Genomic DNA, 24,920 nt, shown 5'->3' with positions numbered 1-24,920 from the left:
TTTTCCTGAACCTTCTGCAAAGGTGCCAATTACAACATTAAATTAAAATAAAATGTTTGAACAAAACTGGAAAATGTAGACTAAGTTATACCTTTTATTGGCTAACTTGGTAAATAAGAGAACTAATCTGCAGCAGGAACTAATGAAGTCCAGAAAGCTTGCATTTCCTAATCTACTAAATTAGCCAATAACAGGTATCACTGACTGTATATATCCTCATAGGGGGTTATTTATTAAACTTTCGAATGCCAAAAACTCAAAAAATTTTATAGTTTTTTTTACTTTAAAAGAAGTCCTGATTTTTTGTAGGATTTATTATATCTCGAGAATGGAAAAAGTCAGAATACAAAAATCTGGCATCTCAGACCTGCCGAGGTTGTATATAAGTCAATTGGAGAAGTCCTGAAGATATCCTGATCTGGGCTGGGTTTCGTGCAATAATCTTAAGATTTCGTAGTTTTCGTGCAAAAATCCCAAAAAAAAATCATATTTTTCAGACGGAAAATCCAAAAAATGTATATGATTTGAATTTTTATATGATTTTCACTCATTTTTTTTCCAGTTTTTTCCAGAACTGGAATTTTTCGGGAAAAAGTATTGATAAGTAAGGGGAAATAACCTGTGCAGATTTGATCGGAGTATATTTTAGAAAATAATGAGATAAATTCGGATTTTGATAAATAACCCCCATAGTTTTTGTTTGTAAGTGTGTCTCATGTAGAATTTTCTTTGAATTGCCAGCAGTGGATCTTTCCCAAAGTTAGGTGATAATGGCTAATGGACATCAGTGAACCAAAAGACAGCATGAAAACATGCAATGGCGTATGCCGAGGAGGAAGCAATGGGCCAGGTATGTTACCATGTTTTAGCAGAAGCAAGTCAATGAAAATAAATGTAGATTGCCTTAACACTGCATTAAATACTATACATTTATCTTTTTATTAAGTAAATAGTTGGAGGGTTGGAGCTATCTACTATATAATAAGAGCGCCTCTCGTGCTGAGCACATTCTGTATTCCAACAAGTCAGTGGGTGCATAAAATGCAGGGTACTGTGCTAGGTGCATTTCAGGTACCCAGAGGTCCCAACAGGCCACAAAGAGTCCCAAACAGCCCCCCACCAGCCCACTAAATAGTGAGTGTCTATGGCATAACCAGAACCCACAGATTGCCAGTCCGGGCCTAGCTAGGTGGCACAAGACAAGACCATAATCTACCCAGGAGACATGTCATTTAAGGGCCACTCTACCTTTTTGTATATGTTCAACCGAAATATTAAGAAGGGAGAATTTCTATATTGTTATTATTTTCCCCAAGCTTCTATAAATGTGTTACTGCCATTTTAACCATGCCTAAGTCACCCAGGCAGGTTTAATGTTTCTTATCCCCTCTCTCAACTCTCCTATTGTGTTCTCATTTCCAAACAAGATGCCAGAAAGCAACATAGCCAGCCAAATAGGGCCATACGTGGACTACTCCACAGCATAGACAATATCCTATGCCAGCATGAATATTCCCTACTATTATGCTTAATTCTACAAAATATCTTAGTGACCTAAGTGACCGTAGTGATCTAATGCCTATTATACAGTAGGGCAGGGATCCCCAACCTTTTGAACCCTTGAGCAACATTCAGAAGTAAAAGGAGTTGGGGAGCAACACTAGCATGAAAAATGTTCTTGGGGTGCCAAATAAGGGCTGTTAATGGCCATTTGGTAGGCCCTATGTGGATTCTCAACATACATTGAGGCTCTGTTTGGCAGTACACTGGTTTTTATCCAACTAAAACTTGCCTCCAAGCCAGGAATTCAAATATAAGCACCTGCTTTGAGGCCATTGGGAGCAACATCCAAGGGGTTGGAGAGCAACATGTTGCTCACGAGCTACTGGTTGTGGATCACCGCAGTAGGGTGTAGTTGCAAGAGCCAATGAGCAGTTTTATTAAACCTGTGCTTATTATTAGACCTGCCACCATTAATAAGATGACCTCCAAGGTTTCTTAAGTAGCCATGGAATGTGAGTTTTGAGAGACTCCTCTTGGAATACAAAAGTACATTTTCATTGAACAGATTGAATGATCTGTAATCAACCCACATAAACATCAGCCAGTTTAATATTTACAGCTATAAGAGCATTAATCACATCGGGGCCAGCAATGTCAAGCACACACTTGGGAAAATCTTAAGAGGATCACAATCACTGCTGACTTGGGATTACTTGACTGCAACAGGAGATTCAAAATGTCATTAACTGTATCTAACTCTTTAGAATTCAGGGAAATAAGGATAGGTAACATTTAGAAATGCTAATGTTTAGGACCGATGTATGAGCTGCTACAAGCTGAACATTCTATCAACTGGCTTTCATTTCTGGGTACAAGTGCCTAATTTACAAATCCATCTTTCTTTCTATATGTACATTAAACATGACTGATATACTGTATATATATACTGGTGTCCTTTCTGTCCTTTCATACCGAGGAATATTTGACGTAAAAAAGAGGCTACACAACACACATCTCTTGCCTTGTCATCACAGGCTTAAGTGAGACAACTTATACCCTCCCCCTTTTATAGTTCCACCTATATATTATGCATAATAAGTACATTTCCTGGATTTTACACTACTTTTTTCTGGTCCCCTGAAAATGTAAAATGGAGGTTCTACTGTGTATATACAGTAAAAGCATCTAAAACTTGCACACCTTAATGTTACTAATAAATATAAAATATAGTAAACAGCAAAAAACCTGAAAATCACTACCAGGAACAAGACACAACCCAACAGCAAAATACAAATAGGGGACCTGTTATGCAGAATGCTTGTGACCTGGGGTTTTCTGGTTAATAATTTGTATCTCTGGCTACTAAAAAATAATTTAAACATGAATTGAACCCAATAGGGTTGTTTGTCTCCAGCAAGAATTAAATAAATCTTAGTTGGGATCAAACACAAGGTACTGTTTTATTATTAATTATTGTTTTTATTATTATTATTATTAATAAAAAAAATAGAATAATTTGATTAGAATGGAGTCTACGAAGTCTATGGAGTCCTGTATTCAGAGCTGATAATGGGTTTCTGGATCCCGCTCTAATACCGGTACATCAACTAAAGGCATTGTTTTCAAGTACCTTTCTAGGGAGGTCTGCTCCTCTTTTATCCAACCCTACTTTTTCAGTGCTAAAGGAATTTTAATACAGGCGAAGCTCCTGATCTCTTTGTAGGAACATAAGAATTAGGCATGGAGAGATGATATTGGAAGCAATCTCAGAAGGTCTCAGATTTCTGTATTATGAGACATTGGAAGCTAAGATAGAATACAATACTTGATCATAGCTACAATGTAAATTTATATAATCTTTATAATATTTGGATGTAATGTTTGACATGAGAACACATTCATTTTATATGATGATTTTATTATTCGTGATCCCTGTCTAAGAACTAGACAGCCCTGACCCTCACTTTATGAACAGGACATAATGCTTGCGGTTTTCACCTTATGTGTACAAGGAGTACAATTTATGCTGCAATGTATAAAACATAGAATAGCTTTTTAGATTTCCCTTCCTGCAGAAAAACTCTAACTGGTAAAAGACAGGAGATGGTTTTCACATTGTAATGATAATCCATCCAGGCATGTCGGTGTATTGTTCTCAGAGTAAATATGATGCAAGCCTTGTGCAGGGAAGGGATGTTCTTGTTTAGCCAAGATTTCAGACCTCACATAACCTTAGCAGAATGCTTCTATTAGTATATTCTTAAAGGAGAAACAAACCCTTAATAAAAAAAACCCTACCCCCCTACCCTACATAGACCCCCTCCCTCCTCCCCAGCCTAGCTGCCCCCCCAGACAAATGATTATTCAAAATATTAATGTATATCAAAAGTTGCCTATAGGTCATGTCAATTGTTTTTCACTCATTATCTGGATGAAATGAAGTCTATGGGAGATGACCATTCTGTAATTCGGAGCTTTCTAGATAATGGGTTTCTGGATAACAGATCCCATACATGTATACACACACATCTTTAAATTATCTTTAAAAATAGCCCCATTATTGAAGCTCCCTATAGAGGTTCACTGGTCCCTGTCCCTGTTTTAAATGAGGGGTGGGTGTGTCCTAATGGTCCCTGCCAGAAGCACAGTAGGAGGGGGGCAGCCAATCACAGCACTGCAGTCACATAAGCAAAGACAGGCTTTAGTTCCCTATCAGGTCCTGCTAGCTGCTGATTGGTTCCTGTCCTGCATGAAGTGGAAGAGAAGGGAGGAATTATTAGGGTTTTTGCAGAAATATTCAATAAATCAAGCCGAAACACTACTTCTTTAAGCACAATTCTTCTATATCTAAATAAGTATTACGCACTGGTACATTCTTATTTTTTGCACAAAATGTCTCCTTTAAATTCAATTATCCTGCGTTAAGAATATATTCACTCTACCCAGGTTGCAGGCACTGTTTGTGCAAGGGAAAAAAAGATAAATCCTTTGAGCTTTTTCTTTTAAAAGAAATTTAAAGTAAAAAATACATACAAAATAAATGAAGACAATGCAGGCAATACAGCTGATGGGGGGCTGCCATTTCCCATGTCCCCTTTTTCTTTGTTAAATAGAAATATTAGAAGCTGAAAATATTTTTTGGTTTGTTTTCCCAAGCCTCAATAACAGTTGAACTGACTTAAATCATGCATAAGCTGCCATTCTGGCTGCTGTCTTGCACACCCTTCCTTATCACCCCCACAGCCCTCCTATGGTGCTCTAACCCTATGCCAAATTTGTAACCATCCCCTTTGATTTTTGAACCAATATAGTAATGTCTGAGACATTGCAGGATAGAGCTCTACTGTGAGCACTCACCCTGGTGGTCTAGCAGGCCAGCAGGGACACCCGCCGCATTGATCCTCTCTCCTCTGTTGCTGGCTCTCTATGGCACGCGAGGCGCGCACTTCCGGGTTTTAGTGCGTTGCGAGCATCATGATGTCATCGCCCTTGAGCGAAATTCAGATATTTAAAGGGGCTCTGTACACAAACTCATTGCCGTTGTTAGGTCTAACTTGTTAGTATCTGCGTGTGATTCTTCTACTGTTTCCTATTTTGACCCTTGCCTGCCTGACCATTCTGAATTCTGCCAAATCTGACCCTTGCCTGCCTGACTACTCGTACCTCTGATTATCCTGACCTGTGCCTGCTGACTATTCTGTTTCTACCTATATTGACCCTTGCCTGCCTGACTATCCGTAAATGCTGCCTATACGGACCCTTACCTGCCTAACAATCAGTGAACGCTGCCTGTATCGCCCCCAGCCTGATTGACTTTGCTTGTATTCTGCCAGCACCGACCCCGACCTGTCCGACTACGCTTTTGTCTGCTCCTTGAACTGTATCTCCCGTCCAAAACCTTGCTAACGACCGTGCCCCTTTGCTCGTCCATAACCTTTACTTGGCTCATTTCTTATTAAGACCTGGCGGCATCCAATTAGCTGAGGACTCCTCCCAAAGTGAAAGGCGGCTGTTAAAGGCAGAAGCAAGAGCCGAGACCAGGGAGCCTAGCACTGGTTCTGGATTTAGGGTGCCGGTCATGACATCTACGTTCAATACTGGTGCTTCTACCAACAAAAGGCTGTTGGGCAAAACTGAGTCCATGTGGACATTATGTTTGTGCATCTTCATTACAGTGATCATACTAAAGGCTGTAACCAATTCCAGTACAGAAATTAAAAATACCCCTATCATATAATTAAACTTAACCGGTTTGAAGAGAATATGGGATTAATACAAAGAAGTGCTAGAATATCAAATGTGCAGCAGAATATCACAACTCAAAACGGGACCAAGAGCAGAAGAAGCGCATAACATCAACAAGCCCTATACATATATTTTATGACTCAAGTCTACACTTGCTAATCAAGTACCACCATCAATATACTAGCTGGCATAGCTAAACCAAAAATCAAAGCCCTCAGCAGTCTTTAGAGCTAGAGTCAAATGTGCTTTTAGAATAGGTCAAAAATATATCCTTGATTCCTTGAGAAGCATCAAATTTTGTCAACTATTTTTGCATTCTTTTTTCCTTCTCCTCTTTATCTGCCAGCACAATCTCACCAGACAGAGCATTCAACATCCTCGCTGGCATCACAGTAAAGAAACCAATTGCATTGCCTTTGATAAAAATGTCTTTGCTCCAACAGGAAGGGGTTACCTCATGCCCTTCGCACGTCTCCACATTCAATATTTTGTGATGTCACAGATCTCACTATTATTCTTGTGCTTCATTCACAGTCTTCCCCTGCAATATACCCATTATTTTTTAAATTTCTGGTCAGTGACCCAATTTAACACTGAAGGTCAGCTTTGCAACCCATTGAACATTTCAGAAGAGGGGGTTCATTAGCCTAACTATTTGTGGGGGCTTTGATTTATTTACCCTTAAACTAACATTCCTTTATAATATATGCCTATTTCCTTTTGAGACTTTGTACATTATTTCAAACTCTTTTTTAATTCTTCTGGTACAGTGTACACATGCACACAGTAATACCCCACAAGCCCTTTGCCTACAAACCATGTTCTTTGACAGCTCCAGCTATAATCTGATGGCATAGTTGGTAATTGTTACTCCCTGATCATTTACCTGAGCTGGACTTGGTTCTAAGAAGGCCTCACACTAGGATTTCAAATGAAAATGAAATAAACAAATACACAGATAACACCCCTTTCAATATAGACTTTTCTAATAAATGATGGGTCAACTTTGCATTCTCAACATGGACACATCTTATACTATCAATTATATAACACAAATCACAGTGACTTGAATTTTATCCAGGCATAAGGTTAAAGGGACTTCTCGTTGACTTTTTAATACCCTTATGGTTTGCATTATCCACTTAATTTCAGACCTGAGTTTATGCAAGAACGCATGCCATAATGTATACAGCATAGTCACCCAGAAGAAGGACATTGGTCTATTTGGAATCAGAATAAGTAAAAAGTATTACTGTATAATTAAGCCATTAACTAAAGTACAGCCAAGCAAGATGGAAGCTACGATGCCTGCTACACTAGATACTGTGAGATTGGGAGCAGTAACAGATGACAACAAAAATGTCATTATAAGAGGTTGGTGTCATTTAAGATTAGCCTCTCCATGTCAGTTAATTGGGTTAGGGGAAGAGCGCACCGTGTTTTCTTGTGATCCAATTTAATGCAACTATTTTTAAGCATAGGAGATTAATCACATAAAACAAAATCTATAGAATAAAGTGGTTGTTTGCATGACACTTATATATAAATAATTCATAAGCTTGCCTGGATTCATAGCTAAACCCAACTTATGCAAAATCAACTCTAAGGGCTACTTTATATCTACATAACAATAGCGGGACATTTTGTCCACTGAAGTGTGTGGTGTCTGGGCCCAGTATCCTGAAAAGTCTAGTTATTATCGGGGCTACATAAACAGTAAAGCAGGCGGCATCCTGACTTCTGGCATCTTGTAGTTACACTGGCCTAGAATTTCACAGGATATAAAGTCATGGGAATGTCACAATTCAATAATACATTTCAACATAAAGAGGTAGAAGCCAAGGGGCCGATTCATGAAGCTCGAGTGAAGGATTCGAATTAAAAAAACTTCGAATTTCGAAGTGTTTTTTGGGCTACTTCGACCATCGAATGGGCTTTTCGACCTTCGACTACGACTACGACTACGAATCGAACGATTCGAACTAAAAACCGTTCGACTATTCGACCATTCGATAGTCGAAGTACTGTCTCTTTAAAAAAAACTTCGACCCCCTAGTTCGCCAGATAAAAGCTACCGAAGTCAATGTTAGCCTATGGGGAAGGTCCCCATAGGCTTGCCTAAGTTTTTTTGATCGAAGGATATTCCTTCGATCGTTGGATTAAAATCCTTCGAATCGTTCGATTCGAAGGATTTAATCGTTCAATCGAAGGAATAATCCTTCGATCGTTCGATCGTAGGATTTGCGCTAAATCCTTCGACTTCGATATTCGAAGTCGAAGGATTTTAGTTCCTAGTCGAATATCGAGGGTTAATTAACCCTCGATATTCGACCCTTCATACATCTGCCCCCAAATGTGTTTTTGTTCCTTACGAATACATAAACAACGAATGTTACATTATAGGCTAGATTAAGCTGCAAGAATTTCTTCACAGAATTCAGGGTTTTCAAGAGATAATTTTACCATGGGCCTTTGTCTCCTACAAGTGACCCTAATTCTTAGATGAATTACTGTACAGTAAAGATAATTCAGTTAATCAGGATTTAGTTAATACTGATTTCCTTTAAAACTTGAAAGGAATGGTCTCAGACAAATGTGCTGCAGCCATGTTGCCCTTTATTATAACATAGGTTTCCTGGCAAGCAATGGAAACACAGTGCATATGAACGATGCATATTTTTATTAGAATAACTGAATATTCAAAAGACTAAGGGGTATATTTATCAAAGAGTGAAGTTAATAGTGAAGTTCCGCCACTAGAGTGAAATTCCGCCACTCTCCATTCATTTCTATGGGATTTTTATAGGCGTATTTATAAAAGGGTGAACTTTCACTTTCCCCCATTGATAAATACGCCTTTCAAAATCCCATAGAAATGAATTGAAAACTGCGGAATTTCACTCTAGTGGCGGAACTTCACTCTTTGATAAATCTACCCCTATTATGCATGATAAAAAGGGTGAATATAAAGCCACTAAAAGGAGAAAACAATATTTGCCTTTACATGGACCTGGACCAGACTTTTCAAAAGCTGCACTGAGGGCCACAAAGTGACTTCTGCTTCTGCCATTACTCGGACTTGGAGTAGTGCAAAGAGAATTGCAGGAGCACTCCAAGGTTTATTAAAATATAAGCAAACTATATGACAAACAACACCCTGTCTTGTCATGGTAAATAATGCCTTGAAGTAAATGCATCATATGTAGCTTATCTATTTATTAGGAATCCCACACCCTGTAAAAGTGCCCTTCTTCTCCAAAGCAAGGTTCTCACCTATCCTCACCTCATGGGACATTACCAGAGGTGGCAATAAGCCACACAAGGAAATCCTCCCTTTCTCTCACTGTGGTGAAAATGTAGGAGGTAAGTCCTGGGGGTAGGAGGTGGTATTCTCAGGTCTGTATTAATAGCTACACTTCCCTAGGTTCTAGGACCCAGAAGTTGGCTTGCTGCTTGGTTTTACCTATGAAATCAAGCAACATACCAACTTACAAAAGTCATACCAGACCTTCAGGCTGCTGTAGCTCTGAAAATACAGCAATTGATTTGAAAGAAAAAGTACAAACAAGGATATCTTGCTGCAATAATGGCATAAGAGGAATTTTGAAATTGTGTAGGTATACCCTTAATCTGCATGATTTAAAATCAGTTCTATTTAGGGATGCACCGAATCCAGGATTCGGTTCGGGATTCGGCCAGGATTCGGCCTTTTTCCGCAGGATTCGGCCGAATCCTTCTGTCCGGCCGAACCGAATCCGAATCCTAATTTGCATATGCAAATTAGGGGCGGGGAGGGAAATTGCGTAACTTTTTGTCAGAAAACAAGGAAGTAAAAAATGTTTTCCCCTTCCCACCCCTAATTGCATATGCAAATTAGGGTTCGGATTCGGTTCGGTATTCGGCCGAATCCTTCGTGAAGGATTTGGGGGTTCGGCCGAATCCAAAAAAGTGGATTCGGTGCATCCCTAGTTCGATTAGGGATGCACTCAAAACTCAAATTTTGGCTCATTGCCCATCCTCCCCAAAACATGAATACAAAACCACGGCATCACTATGAGCTCTATGTTTTTGCCCCAAAACCGGCCTGCACCAGTTTGCTGCTCCACATCAGAAAGCTTTCACTTTACCCCCAGACATTAAGCCTAAAAAAGTGTATGTTAAATATTCTAACACAACACTGTCCAACATTTCCCATGTCATAGGCCAGTTAGCTGTTAAGTTACATGTTTGTGGTCCAGGTTATATCAAAATAATAATGCCATATACAACAATCTCTGCATCCCATAGAAATACATTGGAGGGCTACATCCAATCAGTGTCTCACCATTTGGACTGAATGGCTTTAACAGGATTTCAGGTAAATCAGGCCCTGCTGGACCTATCAGTATTACTTTGAGCTCAGTCAGTTAGTAGCACATGTAGATTAGTCATAAGCATATATGGTTTAATTAGTAACAAGCGGCTGAGTTTGCAGCATGGTGGGTTTAAGAAATAGGTGGCTCATTAGTAACATGGGTGGCACAATTAACAGTTATTAGTGCAAGAATATCAATTAGGAACACAAGTCATTACATCAGCAGAGGAGGTGGGTGCTTCAGCGACTTGGATAATTCAATGAGTGCAGCAGCCCTGGTGGTTGGGTTAGTGGCAGTAGTGGATATACCAGTAGCAGAAGTGGACCTGCCATTGGAACAATGGATGCACCAGTGGAATACTTCAATTAGTAAGAAACAGCTGAGTTATCGACCAGTACATCTGAATGCCTAAACACTATACCGTAGTTGCATGGCTAATATGTAATTTGCAAGGCAGAGTGTGTATGAGGCCATGTTTGGAAATTACTTTTATACTTTTTACATTTCCACTTCATGTCTGCATTCTAGTTTCTTACTGGGCCAGTAAGATTATAGCACTTTAGCAGTAATAAGTCAATGGAGCCTTTACTTGTTACTGGTCATTCACGGCTGGGATAGTACATTTGGCAATAAAAAGATGGTAAAACAGCTCGCTGGAGTGCCATATTATACAAAATGTGTTAAAGCTGGTGATGAAGCTGCTTGACTGGTTTCTCTAACCCTGCTGGAATTGATGTGTAGAGTGCTTAACATAAGCATGAAAATAATGTATTTATAATAATCACAGGCAGAGTAGAATTCATAACTGTATATACAATAAAGCTGAAGTCATAATGATTATGTTGTTATACTTTAATTCCCTAGAGTAGTATTAATGATCACCCTCATGTGTGTGTATGTGTGTGTATGTTTGTGTGTGTATCAGACAATGGGGTCACAGTAATGGTACAAATTTCTATAGGAAACCAAATACCTAAAAGTAGAATGTGTAAATAATGTCTATGCTTACTGCTATCACGTTGACACCAGCAGAGGTGCAGTTTGGTTTAGGGCCTGTGTTGAAATGTTTCTTGATTTTTCCAGCCACTGAAAGGGGGTACTCGTTCTCTGGTAACCCATCATCCTGCAAGCCAAAACAAAAAAAAAGATCATGATTGATGGAGGCAACAGTACAAAGATGGAGATAGAAGTAGAAACTCGTTGTTTTCAATTAATAAATGCTCCTTTTTGCTGTTGTGCTAACCAGAGTACAAATACCACATGGCCACGTGCAAATATATTTGCAGCTTGAATGATAATGCTATCTATACTAAACACTACTCCTCTGTGCATTCAATGGAGAACACTCAGCTTATTTCAAGAAGCTTTAGATTTGCAAACCTTGTTTAGTAACACTTTCTAATTCCACATCAATTTAAATTTTGGTACAGAAGCATATCCATCCCGCATCACTCTAGCGAGCACACTGAGCACTGGGGAGCTGAGCGTCCCCAGTGCTTCTCAGCAAGCGTCTGGGCAGCCTGCCGCCCCTAATAATTTGCTGTCCTAGGCCCGGGCCTTTGTAGCCTAGCCAAAAAATTTGAGTCTGTACAGAAGTACTGTAATTGTAAGCATGGTAGGACCAAGTCTCAGGCTTTAGCGGCTGTGACAGCCTTTAATGTCTTCTACAGCCTCAACTCTCTCCAGTGTTGACAGAGTAGGACTTGCCAACCATTTATACCCGTGAGCCACATTCAATTGTAAAAAGAGTTGGGGAGCAACACAAGCATGAAAGAAGTTACCGGGGAAGGCAAGTATGGGCTGTTATTGGTGATTTGGTAGCTCCTATGTGGGCTGGCAGCCTATGGGAGGCTCTGTTTGGCAGTACATCTGGTTTTTATGCAACTAAAAGTTGCTTCCAAGCCTGGAATTCAAAATTAAGCACCTGCTTTGAGGCCACTTTAACCCCTCTGTCAGGATTGCATACATCAGTGACCCCAACCTTTTGAACCCGTAAGCAACATGCAGAAGAAAAAGGAGTTGGGGAGCAACACTAGAATGAAAAATGTTCCTGGAGTGCCAAATAAGTGCTGTGATCGACCATCTGGTAGCCCCTATGTGGATTATCAACCTACATTGAGGCTCTGTTTGGCAGTACACCTGGTTTTTATACAACCAAAACTTGCCTCCAAGCCTGGAATTCAAAAATAATCATCTGCTTTGAGGCCACTAGGAGCAACACCCAAGGGGTTGGAGAGTAACATGTTGCTCACAAGCTACTGGTTGGGGATCACTGGCATATATATTATCTTGCCATGTCATCTTTCACTGCGAACTAAACACTTACATTGACCCAGGGATGTTCAAGAACTTTCAGAGCAGAAAATCGCTGGTCCACGTCTACTTGAAGCATCATAGTGATAAGTTCCTGTAACAGATACGGGCAGAGTTTATTCCAGAGCAAGGTAGTGATCTCTCATGTATATTGTTCCATGTTAACAAGGGACCTTTAAAGCCATGCAAAATAAACTCTATGAGCTGAAACAAATGACTTGTGGACAAAGTGCAAACCTATACTTATACTGCAGATGACTATAGCCAGATACAGCATTTTTTTATTCAAATTGGTAATTTCTAATAGAAGAGCATGCTCAAAGTTCATGGGTTCAATATGATAACACCACAGTTGATTAGCTAGCAGTAAAAACCAAGCTGGCCTCCATCAGAATATTAATGATCAGGCAACCCAAAAATGAGAGGTCAGTGCTACTATGTAGAGTTCCAACTGATCAACACTTGGGTCAATCAAACAGTAAGCCAGCCCTTGTGTGACCAACTTTACAAATACAATGATGTTAGGACCTAGGGATGCAATAAATATATCATTTTAAAATTCAACTATATTTTGTATGTTTTGTAATAAATTAAGAAACCAAATCCAACCCCTAATTTTCACAATGAATCATTTGGAAGGAAGAAACTGGTAAAAGCCAGCTCTGATCTTTTATCGCTTATCTCATATGAGCAACAATTCGTTTGCTTGTATGCCAAGCAATGTGCATTCATGTTGCAATATCCTATCTGCAAAAATGGGGCAGATCTTTTCAGTGAATTGGCATTAAAATGGAGAAATTCTAGAACAAAGCATTCTGATCATAAGTTTCATATTTTATAAAGTCCATTTAATTAAAGGAAAGTAAACCTTTGAAAAAGTAAATGTAAAGTTGATGAGGGTGCTATTCTAAGCACCTTTGCAATGTACATTAATAATTGAGTTTTTTAATTCCAAGATATTAAGGGATACATGTACTCTTAACAAAGATTTGAGAAAGATTTCTCTTTTTTTTTCCTAACCAGAAGAACATAAGATCAACCCTACTTCTTTCTCCTGACAACTTCCTGGTGGTCAGAATGGTTGGAAAATGACCAGCAGGTGGTGCTGTTGTAACAAAATTCATAAACGTTAACATTACATGTATCCCTTGTAGTGATGGGCGAATTTTTCGCGAATTCGCCACAAATTCGTGCCTGGCGAATAAATTCGCCCATCATTAATCCCTTAATATCTTGGAATTAAAAAAATATAAATAATGAACGCACATTGTAAAACTTCTTAGAATAACACCCTCATCAATTTTACATTCACTTATTTTAACGGTTTATTTATCCTTAAATCTTTTTTCTTCTGCCATTTCAAAATTTGCAATCATTTTGCTATGTGACTTTTCTAATTCTGCTTATGACTATTTAAATGCTGCTTAAACAAAGGCTCAATTTGAAACAGTCTCTGAGTCTCATTTCTGAAAGAAGAGCAGAGTAATTAAATTGCCAGCAGCAGAACCTTTCCTTGTGTTCTTTACAGTATACCGGATATAGTGCCAATCATAATTTCCTATGGCGCACTTAAAGGATAAGTAAACCTTTAAGTGAATGTAAAATTGATAAGAGTGCTATTATAAGCTCTTTTGTCATTTACATTCATTATTTATTTTAATATGTTAATATGCTGTTAATAAGGGGTAAGGGGTCATGGGGGAGGAGTGAGGGGGGCATACAGTTTACCAGCTAAGGAGGTCCCTCTGTTACAAGGAAAACAGAATAATACTAACTTAACGTATAATTCTTCACTAAGTAATGCACATTTCAAAAGTAAAAGTAGTAACCTCCGCTGTATGCTGGCAAATGCACGGAGTTTGTCAGGTAAAATGGGAGACCTAGAATTAATTGCATGCTCTAAAAATTATGATATAATTGGTATCACTGAGACCTGGTGGGATGAAACATGTGACTGGATTGTGAATTTAAATGGTTACACCCTTTTTAGGAGGGACAGAGGGATTAAAAAGGGTGGAGGAGTGGGTTTGTATGTAAAGCCTGAATTAAAGCCATGCGCTAAAGAAATAAAAATAGCTGGCACTGGTGAGGGTGTAGAATCACTCTGGGTAGAGATTTCGACTGGGCAAAAGGTATCAAAAAGAATTATCATTGGTGTATGCTATAAACCACCTCGTATAAGTGTCGAGTATGAAGCCCAGCTACTCTTGCAGATACAAGCGGCTTCACAGCTGGGTCAAGTTGTTGCTATGGGTGACTTCAATTATCCAGACATTGACTGGGGTAATGGGGTTGCTAAGACAGAAAAAGCTAGTAGGTTTGTAAATATGCTGAATGACAACTTTTTATTCCAGCTCGTTCAAGAACCTACTAGGAATAACTCTCTTTTGGACCTTGTAATAACTAACAATACTGAACTCATCTCTAACATTTGTGTGGGTGAGCATTTAGGGAATAGTGATCATAACATGGTCTCCTTTGAGATTCTGTTGCAGAAGCAATTCTATAAGGGAGTAACTAAAACACTAAATTTCAGACGTGCAAACTTTGACAGTATAAGGGCATCTCTGCAACATATTAAGTGGGAAATGCTTTTCACAGGGTTAAACACAGAACAAAAATGGGAAGTCTTTAAAATGCTGCTTAATAAATATACTTGTCAGTATATTCCACTTGTAAGCAAGGAACGTCGTTGCAAAGCAAACCTTTTTGGTTCAATAGAAGCGTTGGTGTTGAGGTGGGTAAGAAAAGACGTGCTTTTAAGGCTTTCAAGTTAGCTGGTACAGCCGAAACATTTATAAGGTACAAGGAGGCCAATAAATCATGCAAAGAAGCTATAAGGCAAGCTAAAATTGCTATAGAAAAGGATATTGCAGCAAGCAGTAAAAAAAATCCCAAATTATTTTTTAAATATGTCAATAGTAAAAAAATGAAGCAGGAAGGGGTGGGACCCTTACTATCAGAGGGGGATCAGCTGGTTGATGAAAACAAAATAAAAGCGCAGATTCTGAACTCGTATTTTTCATCTGTTTACACAAATGAAGAACCAGTAAGTGAAGGTTTCCTTCTTAACACTCCCAATTCTAGTAATACAACTAATGATGCATGGTTCACACAAGAAGAAATTCAAAAGAGACTTGAACAGGTTAAGATTAACAAAGGTCCAGGGCCAGATGGTATTCATCCCAGGGTAATTAGCGAGCTTAGCTCTGTGATTGCCAAACCTCTTTACTTAATTTTTCAGGATTCATTGAGATCTGGTATTGTGCCAAGAGACTGGCGAATTGCTAATGTGGTGCCTCTATTCAAAAAAGGATCCCGTTCTCAGCCTCAAAACTATAGGCCAGTTAGTCTGACGTCAGTATTAGGAAAGCTTTTCGAAGGGTTAATAAAGGATAAGATACTGGACTTCATAGCAAATCATAATACTATGAGTTTGTGCCAGCATGGTTTTATGCGTAATAGATCTTGCCAGACTAACTTAATTTCTTTTTACGAGAATGTAAGTAGAGACCTCGATTCTGGGATGGCAGTGGATGTGATTTACTTAGACTTTGCTAAAGCATTTGATACAGTGCCACACAAAAGGTTACTGGTTAAATTAAGGAATGTTGGCCTGGAACATAGTATTTGTACCTGGATAGCGAACTGGCTAAAAGATAGACTACAAAGAGTGGTGGTAAATGGAACATTTTCTAATTGGACCAGTGTTGTTAGTGGAGTACCGCAGGGCTCTGTACTAGGTCCCTTGCTTTTCAACTTGTTTATTAATGACCTGGAGGTGGGCATTGAAAGTACTGTTTCTATTTTTGCAGATGATACTAAATTGTGCAGAACTATAGGTTCCATGCAGGATGCTGCCACTTTGCAAAGTGATCTGTCTAAACTGGAAAACTGGGCAGCAAACTGGAAAATGAGGTTCAATGTTGATAAATGCAAGGTTATGCACTTTGGCAAAAATAATATAAATGCAAGTTATACACTAAATGGCAATGTGTTGGGAGTTTCCTTAAATGAAAAGGATCTAGGGGTCTTTGTAGATAACACGTTGTCTAATTCTGGGCAGTGTCATTCTGTGGCTACTAAAGCAAATAAAGTTCTGTCTTGCATAAAAAAGGGCATTAACTCAAGGGATGAAAACATAATTATGCCTCTTTATAGGTCCCTGGTAAGGCCTCATCTGGAGTATGCAGTTCAGTTTTGGACTCCAGTCCTTAAGAGGGATATAAATGAGCTGGAGAGAGTGCAGAGACGTGCAACTAAATTGGTTAGAGGGACGGAAGACTTAAATTATGAGGGTAGACTGTCAAGGTTGGGGTTGTTTTCTCTGGAAAAAAGGCGCTTGCGAGGGGACATGATTACACTTTACAAGTACATTAGAGGACATTATAGACAAATGGCAGGGGACCTTTTTACCCATAAAGTGGATCACCGTACCAGAGGCCACCCCTTTAGACTAGAAGAAAAGAACTTTCATTTGAAGCAACGTAGAGGGTTCTTCACAGTCAGGACAGTGAGGTTGTGGAATGCACTGCCGGGTGATGTTGTGATGGCTGATTCAGTTAATGCCTTTAAGAATGGCTTGGATGATTTTTTGGACAGACATAATATTAAAGGCTATTGTGATACTAAACTCTATAGTTAATATAGGTATGGGTATATAGAATTTTAATTAAAAGTAGGGAGGGGTGTGTGTATGGATGCTGGGTTTTCATTTGGAGGGGTTGAACTTGATGGACTTTGTCTTTTTTCAACCCAATTTAACTATGTAACTATGTAACTATGTAATATGAACTAATTTTGTTCCAACAGCTCCACCTACTGGTCAGTTTCTGACTAGTCTCACCACCAAGTAATCAAGAAAGAAGTCAGGAGAAAGAAAGAGGCTACTCTGATGTTCTTCTGCTAAGGAAAGATTTGAGAAAGGTTTTCATTTTTTTTCCTAATAAGAAGAACATCAGAGCAGCCTCTTTCTTTCTCTTGACAACTTCCTTGACTACTTGGTGGTCAGACTGGTCAGAAACTGTCCAGCAGGTGGTGCTGTTGGAACAAAATTCATTCATATGAACAGCACATGTATCCCTTAATATCTTGGAATAACAAGAAAATAAATAATGAATGTTAATAACAAAAGTGCTTAGAATAGCACCCTCATCAATTTTACATTCACTTATTTTAAAGGTGTACTTATCCTTTAAAAGGAAACTTTACCCCCAAAATGAGTACTTAAGCAACAGATAGTTTATATCATATTGTGACATTTTGAAGAATCTTACCAAACGTATATAAATATTGCCCTTTTACATCTCTTGTCTTGAACCACCATTTTGTAATGGTCTCTGTGCTGCCTCAGAGATCACCTGAGAGAACTCTGTCTTTTAATTGGCTCATGTGACCTAACATGTATGGTTTGTTTGTGTGCACCGTGAATCCTACGATCCCAGTGGGCAGCCTTAATTTTTAAAATGACAATTTTCTATTTAGGATTACCCAATGGCACATACTACTAAGAAAGTATATTATTATGGAAATGGTTTATTTACATGAAGCAGGGTTTTACATATGCGTTGTTTTATGCAATATATTTTTATAGAGATATACATTAACAGATGGTATAGTTTTCCTTTAAGAATGGGCACAGCCTGCAGCCACCTCAAGGGGTAGTTACATGGTTCTTTGGCAAACTAATTGTACCGTATATACTCGAGTATAAGCCGACCCGAGTATAAGCCGAGGTACCTAATTTTACCTACGAAAACTGGGAAAACTTATTGACTCTAGTATAAGCCTAGACACAACTACAGCTCTGTCTCCCAGCAGCGCACATTCTGCCAAAGCGACCCCCCAGCGATCAACCGGACTTCTTTGCAAAGTTGATGGTGACAGAGAATTGCCAAACGGATTACTGTGTGCATTGTACCACTGTCCCACTACCATGTGCAGAGGGTGCTGTTTGATATTGCCATCACTGTTAATCTTTCGTATAACCAACAGAGGGCGCTGTGTGATATTGCAGTCACTGTTATTCTTTCATATAACCAACAGAGGGTGCTGTGTGATATTGCAGTCACTGTTAATCTTTCATATAACCAACAGAGGGCGCTGTGATATTGCCGTCACTGTTATTCTTTCATACAACCAACAGATGGCGCTGTGTGATATTGCAGTCACTGTTATTCTTTCATACAACCAACAGATGGCGCTGTGTGATATTGCAGTCACTGTTATTCTTTCATATAACCAACAGATGGCGCTGTGTGATATTGCAGTTACTGTTATTCTTTCATACAACCAACAGATGGCGCTGTGTGATATTGCAGTCACTGTTATTCTTTCATATAACCAACAGAGGGTGCACTGTTATTCTTTCATATAACCAACATAGGGCATTGTGGGATATTGCAGTCTCTCCCCAAGTGTACTGTTGGTATAGGAATGATTAAAAGTGACTGCAATCTCAGCTACTCGGGTCGGGTACCGCTGTATAAGCCGACGTAGACTTTTTCAGCTCATTTTGGATGCTGAAAAACTCGGCTTATACACGGGTATATATGGTATCTCACTGAGCATTGTACTGTAACTTACCTGCATTAAATGGATTTCATATAAACAGAAATATAGTAATATAATAAGTAATATATTTATAATGTATGATGATTATTATAAAAAATATTATTAATGTATTATACAGAAAATATCCATCTTGTGAATTGCAGTCAGACAGTGAAAGCTAAGTGCTAACAGGTTTCTTTAATTTCCTTTTATGAAGGAATGTAATAACAGTCCTAATGTAATGAAAATTTGCAAGTATCAACAAAAAAAGTTCAGCAAATTTTAATTGGGCATATTGTTTGTATTAAAGGGGTGGTTCACCTTTAAGTTAAGTTTTAGTATTTTATAATTGCTAATTGTAAGTAACTTTTCAATTAACCTGCATTTTTTTTTATAGTTAATTAATTTTTTGCCCTTTTCTTCTGACTCTTTCTGGCTTTCTAATGGGGGGTCACTGACCCCATCTAAAAACAAATGCTCTGTAAGGCTACACACATAGGGCGTTATTTACTAAAATCAGAATTTATCTAATGTTTTTTATTAAACAAAGCTCAACCAAACTCCCATCCACGATTTTGCCTTATTTATCATTAAAATAACTTGAGTAAATCGTATAAAGGCTCGATAAAATCGAGCGAAACCCTGAATCATATGATTTTTTCTGACTTTTCTCCCGAATTACTAGATTTTTTCATGTTATTGCCAAAAAACCACACATTTTTCAGACAACATCCAGCACAGACCACGATATCTTCAAATTGGGATAGGGACATCTGCCATTGACCTCAACAGGTTGGAGATACCGGATCGGGGTATAATATATCTTTAAAAATGTGAGGTTTTTTTTCCACAAAAAAAAAAAATTCAAGTTTTAATAAATAACCCCCTTATTGTTATTCCAGTCGCCCATACATGATTGCTAGAATAAATTGGTCCTTAGCAACCAGATTGCAGAAATGGCAAACCGGGGAGCTGCTGAATAAAAAGCAAAATAACTTAATATATACATAAAAAATAATATAATCAAATAATAAAATATGAAAACCAATTGCAAATTATCTAAAACCATACTAAAGGTGAACAAGCCTTTTAAGGCATGCTTGAAGGTGGAATTGGCAATGGCATTCTATTAAAGGGGACCCGTCACCCAAAAAAAAACATTCCAAATCCTATTTTATCACATTATTCAAGCAAAATGAACTTTAATTACACTATATAAATTATTTGAATCTGTTTTCCTTCAGTCTGGGAATTCATAATTATAGCAAGCAGGCAGGAGCCATTTTGTGGACACTGTTATTAAGACAAGCCTTGTATCATCTCAGAATCTTGTTTGTGCACCAGAATGGAGGACCTGATGTCCATCCCCATGCCCTGGCTACACAATTAAACAGTAAAGAGAACGGGGGAATGTGGGGAGAGCAGTGACATCTAGGAAGTGCTGAATGGAAAGTGAAAGTAATTGTCTGCCCCACCTCTATGCCACTGGCATAGAGGAGGGGCAAACAATATTTGATTGACAGCTGAGATTTTTAAATGAGCTTACAACAGCTATGAATGCTTTAATAAAAAATAGAAATTGGATTTCATGTTTAATTTGAAAAGGACTTTTATTATACAGATTTTTGTGTCTGGATGACAGGTCCACTTTAAGAAGTATATGTAGGGACCCTGAGGCGTAAGTTCCCCTTTTCGTTTGGAGCCTAATCGTGTATACAGGGTTTCCTAATTGGTGCAGCATGGCTGATCACAAAAGCAGCCACAAGGTGTCACTGCTGTGCTATATAAAAGGAGATTGCCATGTGCTCGCAGCCATTACTGCTGGAGGATTCCTATTTTTACTTTCATGGAGAAGGTGGACAGAACTCATGCAAAGATGTAAGGGGCTAAAAGGGAGTTCGATAGCACTGCGGGCTGATGCAGGGTACTCCAAAAACCTGGAAAGCTCACACCATTCAGGTTTGGAGTTTTGCTGGACATCTTTTGTGCTTGCACTATGGATAGTGCTGGGAGCTGTAGTTCTGCAGAGAAAGATATTTGAGTGCTCGCGATAAAGCAAGATGCTTGTCCTTGGATAAAAGGATTCATCGCTGTGGATGCCCATTTCAGCTCTAGGTGAGCCTGCCGGCTCTGTGTGTGAGCCCTCGGGTGAGTTGTGCCTTAGGGAAGGTAGAAGAGAATAAGGATCCAGCGTATCTCCTGTTTGTGAAACAGGCTGGTTGTGTGCCTGCCACGTGGAAGCCAATATCTTGTCCAGTGGGAAAGGTATTTGCGGCAGGTAGCGCTACCCGGGGACAAATGTACTCTTTGGGGAAAAGGGACTGAGACTCTTTGTCTGCCAAAGGAGTTGTGGGACTTTGCCTGGCATTGAGGGCCAGGAAATGGACTGCCACAGGTTCCCATGGGAGTGGGTTATATTTTGATATGATGTAAATATGTTTTACTTCTCCTTTAAATTACACTTTCCTTATATAAAGTTATTGTTTTTATATAATAAAGTGTGTGTTTCACGTTATTCCTAATGGGGCCATCTGCAGGTGCATTCCCGGATCCCATTAAGTGGAGGCACTGCCAGAGAGAAGAATTCCCAGTACCCTTTCACCTAGCAAAGGGGACTCAGGACCTGTAAGTCAGTAAATATTGTGATGTACCACTTTGGCACCAGGGGGGTGGCCAAAAATGGGTTACATATACTATATGGTGCATTGATGCAAATATCTTTACTTTAATGGAGGATTGCTATATACCTTGGAAAAACACATATGAATTCTACAAAAAGGAAAAATATGCTTGCATAGAGAAAATATAATTTGCACAGCATAATATTGTCTGTTCCCCTATTAGTATCATATTGCAAGTCTAACAACCATTGTTAAAATTGTTGCATTGAGCTAAATATAAAAGTTCCTTAAACGTATCCGACCACTGTCCACAAATATAACTAATAATATATCTCAGTGGAACTGCAAGAAGGACATCCATGTGTTGCAGAACAAAAAAGGAATATTCACCTTTGCTGAATCAGAAACATTATCCCAATACGGTGATGGGAAATCCATGTGTCCCATTAAAATCTGATCAAAAAGTACTTCCTGGTCATCCCCGCTTCTACAGAATATAGAGAGGAAATAACTGGTTATCGAATTTAACATCCCAAATATACAGAAGTGTTTTCCACTGTGAAAGCATTTCAATACACATTTATCTACGGCTTACGCACAACTATCCCAACCCAAGAGGCTTCTGTAATATTGGCTGTTCCTGAGTGAAGTTGAAATAAAATTGTACATCAGTTTCAAGCTGCGTTCAGCAGATACGACTGTTGTGGCTTCTCATTAGTCTTGTGGGATTGAAGAGGAACAACAAGGGCAAAGTACTTTGGCAGCAGGAGAAATTAGAAACTTCTTCCTCCACCTGCCCTTCGGCTCAGCCAATTAGAAGCAACAACCAACGTGACCAATGTTTGTAGCATGAACATAAATGTCCCAGAAAAAAGCAACATGCAAATATCTTGGTGGATAGAATTTGTTGTTTTTTTTTTAATGTATTTTTTATATATACCAAAATATAAAAACATTACAATACCCTTTTTAATCTTGGTGAACCAGAGTATCCATTTACTAATATAATTTCAAACTATATGGATAATAAAAAAAAATATTAAAAAAGCTACTTACAGAACTACTATATGCAACATACTGCAAAGCTTATTTTCATGTGAAATTGGCTTAGGCTAACAGGAAAAGTGGATAAGAAAATATGAATTGGATCTTTGGAAGTTACATTCCTATAGGAAGTTTTCTTGAACTTTTGCCATTTTGTCAAATTGGACCGTTTTAGTCCAATTAAATGTCAATCAAGAAAATAATGCAGATGGTGAATTCATGCTGTCAGTTAAACAGATGTCTGCCTGGCCGTGTATGGAATGCAAATACATATTGCATTTTTTTTTGTACATACCCACGGAAAGGAGGGAAGCCACAAAGCAGTATATATGTGATAACACCAGCTGCCCATATATCCACTTTCAGGCCGTACCTAAATAAAAAGAAGATAGAATAATATATTAAACAATGCCTACCCACACACATGCCTGTATACTGACCAACTTTATTACATAATGGGACCCATCTAATGTCTCCCCTTAAAAAAAGAAACCATTTCTAGTGATGGGCGGATTTATTCGCCAGGCAAACAAATTGCGCGATTCGCCACCGGCGAATAAATTCGCGAAACCACTTTGAAAATTCGTCAGCGAAAAAATGGACTCCAGCGTCAAAAAGGAGACGCCGGCGCTGTTTTGCAAATTTGAGGAATTTCGCGGGAAAATTCGCCTATCAGTAACCATTTCTACAGTGTCACATTTTCCCCTAAGTTTTTCCTATAGGTTCCAGTAATTTCTTAGTCAACGATGCTCACTCACATAAAATTCCTCACCGAATTCAAGGTTCATTTGGCCCCCGAGGTTAATACTGGATGGCACACTATTCCCATATTTTTCGCTTAAAGGTCAATTCGCAGCAACATCACCTATTTACTAAAAATCGAGCAACACCCTTTGCTAGCGAAATACCTTGTTGTTGGAGAACTTCTGCTGCGTTTCGCCAGTCGAATTTTCGCTCAGGGGAATGATTGCTCTTTTATCAAATCGATTCATTATACTTTTTCCAAAATCTATTTTGCCAAGCTACATCCTCAAAATTATTATGTCATTGATATCATATCCTGTATTCAAAAAGCCATAAGCCAAAACGCTGGTATTTTTTCATATCTATAGTAGAATTATTTTTACAAGTTGTAACTGTTAAAAATATCTTATTTACACTTTTTTTTTAACATTTGAAGCTCATGCCACAGGGTGGGCTAACGTCTAGAACAATAGAGGATCTCTGTCTTCCTTTTACTTCCTTGGACATTTTTAATAAGAAGTGGCCAATTCCAGCAATTTCCCCAACATCACTTATACTTTATACACCCACTGAATTTAAAATGACGTAAGCATAAATTAACAAAGTTTCGCTAGGAAGAAAGTAACGCTAGAGAAAATTTGTTGTGAAATTTTCATGCCAATGAATCATTACTGATGGAAGTACGCCAATATTCTTTTGCCGAGAGTTAATTGCACATTTTGATGAATACATGTATTTGTTACGAAATAACGTCTGACGTATTCAGACTTCCAAAGCAAAAATTCACAGGTCAGTAAATATACCACATAGTGGGTTTGGCCACAGACCACAAAATGTATTTTACCCAGTTTCAGCAATGATTTCTGGAGCTACATATGTTGGGGTTCCACACACAGTGTAAAGAGGCCCGTCAACCACAGTTGCAAGTCCAAAGTCTCCAAGTTTCAGCGATTTACTACCATCCTGGTGTTCATAAACCTAGAATAACATAGAAGGAACACATTTACTATCAGTATTTTTTTCTAACAGAATTTCACAGATTTGTAGTCAGACCCCACTTAAGACATTTTGTTCAGTTCTAGTGAGTTAGTAAAGTAGTGTAAAAATGTACAAGAAAGATTATAGTTATGAGTCATTTTTTTTATAAAGGGTTGTCTCAACATGTTATTTCATGCTTGACTTCCTGTACTATTGGAGGGGCCTAAGAATGTTTGGTATTAGTCCATCTATAATTAGAATAATTTTTTCCCTTCATAGCAAATCAATACAGTCTAATCAAAAGCACAATTTCATAGGGCAATCAGCCATCACCCAAATGAACCACTGCTGAAAGACTTCAAAGTGTTTGATATGCCTCATTATTGTTCATTCTTAGATATAAATACACAGAGAAACATATGTCAAGCAGACCGCTCAAAAATACACTGAAAAGCATTTTTTAACTACATATAAAGGTAACTTCATTTGCAGGAGGAGGACTTGGTTCTGGGGAGGGACACTCTGCTGTATGAATATTTCAGCCAATGGAAATTGACAACAGAAT

The 24,920-nt window shown here is 38.6% G+C and overlaps 1 protein-coding gene across 3 annotated transcripts in view; it reads right to left on the bottom strand.

The window, feature by feature from the left end:
- dclk1.L (doublecortin like kinase 1 L homeolog) overlaps positions 1–24,920 on the bottom strand; it is a 223,019-nt gene that overhangs the window by 17,476 nt on the left and 180,623 nt on the right. For all 3 annotated transcript variants that reach the window (XM_018247681.2, XM_018247680.2, XM_041582639.1), the window contains 5 exons: positions 24,222–24,355; positions 22,929–23,006; positions 21,980–22,076; positions 12,430–12,510; positions 11,113–11,226 (listed from right to left, as the gene is read on the bottom strand). In XM_018247681.2, the coding sequence (XP_018103170.1) occupies positions 11,113–11,226; positions 12,430–12,510; positions 21,980–22,076; positions 22,929–23,006; positions 24,222–24,355 (504 nt within the window). The remainder of the gene's footprint in view (positions 1–11,112; positions 11,227–12,429; positions 12,511–21,979; positions 22,077–22,928; positions 23,007–24,221; positions 24,356–24,920) is intronic.

The sequence above is a fragment of the Xenopus laevis genome, chromosome 2L, assembly GCF_017654675.1.
Source record: "Xenopus laevis strain J_2021 chromosome 2L, Xenopus_laevis_v10.1, whole genome shotgun sequence".
Taxonomy (NCBI): domain Eukaryota; kingdom Metazoa; phylum Chordata; class Amphibia; order Anura; family Pipidae; genus Xenopus; species Xenopus laevis.
This window is presented reverse-complemented; position numbering and strand designations above follow the sequence as displayed.